The sequence below is a fragment of the Sardina pilchardus genome, chromosome 11 (assembly GCF_963854185.1).
Source record: "Sardina pilchardus chromosome 11, fSarPil1.1, whole genome shotgun sequence".
NCBI classification, from domain to species: domain Eukaryota; kingdom Metazoa; phylum Chordata; class Actinopteri; order Clupeiformes; family Clupeidae; genus Sardina; species Sardina pilchardus.
In genome coordinates, this window is record NC_085004.1 from 8803431 (window position 1) to 8808430 (window position 5000).

A 5000-nucleotide genomic window follows, 5' to 3' on the forward strand; every position below is an offset into this window, starting at 1 on the left:
ATATCCGCGCCCCTCTGGAGACTTCAGCACCACGCGGAAGAACAGCTCCGTCTGCTCCGCGCTGAACTCGCTCCCATCCCCACGCATGAACTACTCTCCACCTGCTCTCTGCACCACTCCGCCTCAGTTTCCAAAATAATAAATCAGGTTTTCGATTAAAATGAATGAATGACTAATATTTTTTCTAATTAATTTTACAAATGTAAAACTGCACCGCGCAGAAGAACAGCTCTCCAAGCAACTCTCCACCTGCTCTCTACACAATTGTTTTGAAATGAAATGTGTTTTTTGTAATTCATTTTACAAATAATAATAATAATAATGAAAACTCCCTGCCTCTCTTTCTCCACCCCAGGTGCTCTGACACTGTGGCTAGTGTTGTGGCTGGTGATGAGTCGCTGTGCTCCGGGGGAAGCGTGTCCGAAGCTGTGTGTGTGCTACCCGTCACCCATGACGGTCAGCTGCCAATCGCAGAACTTCACATCGGTCCCCATCGGCGTTCCGTACGACTCGCAACGCGTCTTTCTGCAGAACAACCACATCACAGAACTCCGCGCCGACTCCTTTGGCTTTGAGACACAGGTGTGTGTGTGTGTGTGTGTGTGTGTGTGTCTGTGTATGGGGGAGGCAGGACCTGTTTCTGTCTGTGTGTGTAGGTGAATGTGTTTGGATGTAAGTGGATGGGTGGATGGTTGAGTGGGTAAATGTGTGAGTGTGTGTGTGTGTGTATGTGTGTGTTTGGGGGTTGAATCTTGAATGTGTGTGTGCGTGAGTGTGTGTGTGTGTGTGTGTGTGTGTGTGTTAGTGTGTGTCTATGTAGATGTGTATATATGTGTGGCAGGTGTCATAAACGTATAAAATATTTTGTCCTGATCCATCCTTTAATTCTCTCTCTTCATTCTTTCCTCCTCTCTCTCTATCTCTCTATCTCTCTTGACTCCTGATCCATCCTTTAATTCTCTCTCTCCTTCACCCATTCCTCCCTTCTCTCTCTATCTCTCTATCTCTCCTGTGTCCTGATCCATCCTTTAATTCTCTCTCTCCTTCACCCTTTCCTCCTCTCTCTCTCTGTCTCTCTTGACTCCCGATCCATCCTTTAATTCTCTCTCTCCTTCACCCTTTCCTCCTCTCTCTCTCTCTCTCTCTATCTCTCCTGTGTCCTGATCCATCCTTTAATTCTCTCTCTCCTTCACCCTTTCCTCCTCTCTCTCTCTCTCTCTCTCTCTCCTCTCCCCTGACCCATACCCATAAGTAATTCTCTCCCCCCTTCTTCCCCCAGGTGCTGTGGCTCTACTCCAACAACATCACGTGGATCGAGGGCGGTGCGTTCAGCTCTCTGCGGGTGCTGGAGGAGCTGGACCTGGGCGACAACCCGGGCCTGCAGCGTCTGGACGGAGGGGCCTTCCGCGGCCTGGAGCGCCTCCAGAGCCTGCACATGCACCGCTGCCGCCTCTCCGGCCTCCCCGCCGACCTCTTCCTCAAGCTCTACAGCCTGCAGTTCCTCTACCTGCAGGAGAACCTGCTGACGCACCTGGCCGACGGCCTCTTCTCCGACCTGGTCAACCTGACGCACCTGTTCCTGCACGGCAACCGCATCCGCGCGCTGGGCGAGAACGCCTTCCGCGGCCTGGTCAACCTGGACCGGCTGCTCGTCCACGACAACAAGATCCGCCAGGTGCATCGCCGGGCGTTCCGGGATTTGGGCCGACTGACCATCCTGTACCTGTTCAACAACTCACTGGCCGAGCTGCCCGGGCAGACACTCAAGGTATGTTTGAGCATGTGTGTGTCTGTGTGTGTGTGTGTGTGTGTGTATGTGTGTGAGTGAGTGAGAGAGAGAGAGAGAGAGTGTGATTGTGAGTGTGTGACTGTGATTTAATGAGTGTGTCTTTGTGCAGTGTCTGTGATCATGTCTTTGTGAATGGAGCACACATGTTTATGAATGTCTGAATGGTTGTGAGTGTTGGTGTGTGAGGTACTAAGTTATTTCTACTTGTGTGTGTTAGTGTGAATGTGCATGGAGCATGTTTATGTGTGTATTGTGTGAGTTAGTGTGTGAGGTACTAAGTCATTTCTACTTGTGTGTGTGTGTGTGTGTGTGTGTGTGTGTGTGTGTCTGAAGGACGCCGGTTCTCTCCAGTTCCTGCGGCTCAATGCCAACCCGTGGGGGTGCGGGTGCGAGGCGCGTGGCCTGTGGGACTGGTTCCGCCAGGCGCGCATCTCCAGCTCCGAGCTGATGTGCAGCACGCCGACCCAGCGCCGCGGCCAGGACCTGCGCTTCCTGCGCGAGATGGACTTCGCCCTGTGCCCGCTCCCCGACCCCGGCTCCCTAGCGGGCACCACCACCACCACCTTCAGCACCAAGACCCGCTGGTGGTTCTCCAAGCACAAGCCCGCCAAGAGCAGCGCCGCCAAGGGTGGCACCGCGCCCAGCAAGGCCCTGCTGCAGAAGAGCACGGAGAAGAGCGCCCGCGCGTTCCCCTTCAGCTCCGTCAAGCCCCACAACCCCTCCTCCTCCTCCTCCTCCTCCTCCTCGTCTCCACAGTACTCCCTCTCCCCGGAGGAGGTGGCGCTGCCCAAGCTGGAGCCGGAGGAGTACTGGGCCAACTACGGCAGCGAGGACGCCGCCTCCATCCGCTGCTTCGAGACGGACTGCTACGACAACCCCACCCTGGCCTCCTCGTCCTCCTCCCCGTCCCCCGCGCTCTCCCGCCGCTCCCTGCTCCTCTCCTCCATCTCCTGCGCCCTGCTGCTCACGCTGCACCTCCTCTTCGGCTGAAGGGGGCGCTCTCGTCCACCGCGTGGGTCCCTGGGTCTCTTTGGCCTTCTCCTTCTCCTCTGGGGGGCTCGGCCTCCTGCCTTTGCTTGGCCTCTGGGCCTGAGAAGGCTGCTGTGTTGTTAACAGATGCATGTGCATTGATATAGACACACACACACACACACACACACACCCACACACACACACACACACAGATATAGATACACACACAAATATAGATATACAGACACACAGATATAGATGTACACATACAGATACGCACACATGCAATCACACACACACACACACACACACACACACATAAACATACACATACACAGGGTGTGGCTGGGAGTGCAGACAGAATACAGGTAGGTTCACATGCTTGCACTCAGACAAATATGCGCACGCACACGTATATGCGTATATGCACACGCACACGCACACGCACACGCACACACACACACATACACACACACCATTAAGAGACACATATGCCAGCAGTGTGCAGAAACACGCGTAAAGTACACACACACACACACACACACACACACACACACGAGAGGCATCTTCGCCAGTAATACACTGACCTGCACAGTGTGGGTGCCAGTGAGTGAGTGTGGGTGACAGCGCGAGCCACTGTGTTGTCCAGTAGCGCGATGTTAGAGATGGTGACCACTGATCACTGGCCAGGGACAGAAGAGGACGCCAGCAGACAGCACGCGCAGGCAAGCTATCGATGGAAATCAAACGAAAGTGAAACACAGTACCCGTGAACGCATTTGTAAATATCATCTGTACAGGTCTCATCTGCACACACACACTGTGATCGAGTGACAATTTCATATCCTTAACATAGACACACACACACACACACACACACACACACACACACACACACACACACACACACACCCACACACACGCACAATGGTGTTAAAAGAAATCGTTGTGGATGGAGTCATTGTGTTAGGTGTGTGTTTTGGTCTGTGAAGACTTTGCACTGTTCTATTTATTTTATTAGATTTCCTAATGGTTGAGTTGATGCATGTGTGTGTGTGAGTGTGTATGTGTGTGTGTGTGTGTGTGTGTGTGTGTGTGTGTGAGACAGACAGAGAGATTGTGTTTGTGTCTGTATGTCGGGAGGCATGTTTGGGTATGTGTGTGTAAGTGTGAACTTGTGCAATATGTCTCTGTGATTATGTCTTTGTGAATGGAGCACACAAGTTTATGAATGTCTGAATGGTTGTGTGTGTTAGCCTGTGAGGTATTCAGTTATTTCTACTTGAGTGTGTCTGGGTGTGTGTGTGAGAGCAGGGATTCATCAGGCTCTGTCCGGTGCAGTGAGATTCAGAGAGTGTGTGTGAGGAGTCCCTCCTCATCCTACTGCTGTCTCACCGCCTCTCGTTACAGTAGCGAGCTAAACGAGCTGGCTAACGAGTTCTAAGTAAAGAGAGAGAGAGAGAGAGAGAGAGAGATCACCCTGTACTGTGTCTTCTGTACTCTTCATGAAACTGTGACAGACTCCCATGTTTTCTTTCAACCTAACTACATGGTTCAATAAACGTCTATTTTGAAACAAGTATTGTGTTCTAATGTGTTTTGTGACCTCATGTGCTCAGTAATGTATTCAACTGGAGTTTGTGTGAGAGTGTGTACAGTATATGTGTGTGTGTGTGTGTGTGTGTGTGTGTGTGTGTGTGTGTGTGTGTGTGTGTGTGTGTGTGTGTGTGTGTGTGTGTGTGTGTGTGTGTGTGTGTGTGTTTGAGAGAGAGGGGGGAGAGAGAGCAGATGGTGAGGGATAAAAACTGAGCAGTCTTTAGAGCAGTCTGTTTTTAATTTGAAATCTTATTTATCAAGACCCCATTAAGCTGCTCCTTTTAATTCCTTAAGACTCTTAGTAGTTACCAACCACTTTCTTCCTGTGTGTGTATGTGTGTGTGTGTGGAGATAATATATAAGGTGAAAGATGGTAGTGTGTGTGTGTGTGTGTGTGTGTGGAGATAATATAGATGGTATATGCGTGTGGAGATAATATATGAGGTACAAGATGGCAGTGCTTTCGAAACAAATCAAAAGATGATTCATGCTCTCATTCCTTTTCTCTTTCATCACCTTATCCTCAATCATCATTTCATCTCTCTATCTTCCTCTCCCTCTCTCTTCCTCTCTCTCTGTCTCCCTCTCTCTCTCTCTCTGGCAGTGGCTTATATGGGATCAGAGGGAGAGAGGAGTGTTCCAT

At 51.0% G+C, this 5000-nt stretch overlaps 1 protein-coding gene across 1 annotated transcript in view; it reads left to right on the forward strand.

Annotated features, from left to right (window-relative positions):
* The window catches only part of rtn4rl2b (reticulon 4 receptor-like 2b), a 4225-nt gene extending 1373 nt beyond the window's left edge, over positions 1–2852 (forward strand). The window contains exons 2-4 of the mRNA XM_062549510.1: positions 356–582; positions 1280–1768; positions 2123–2852. Coding sequence (XP_062405494.1) covers positions 356–582; positions 1280–1768; positions 2123–2779 — 1373 coding nt within the window. The 3' untranslated portion in view covers positions 2780–2852. The remainder of the gene's footprint in view (positions 1–355; positions 583–1279; positions 1769–2122) is intronic.
* The last annotated feature ends 2148 nt before the right edge of the window (positions 2853–5000 follow it).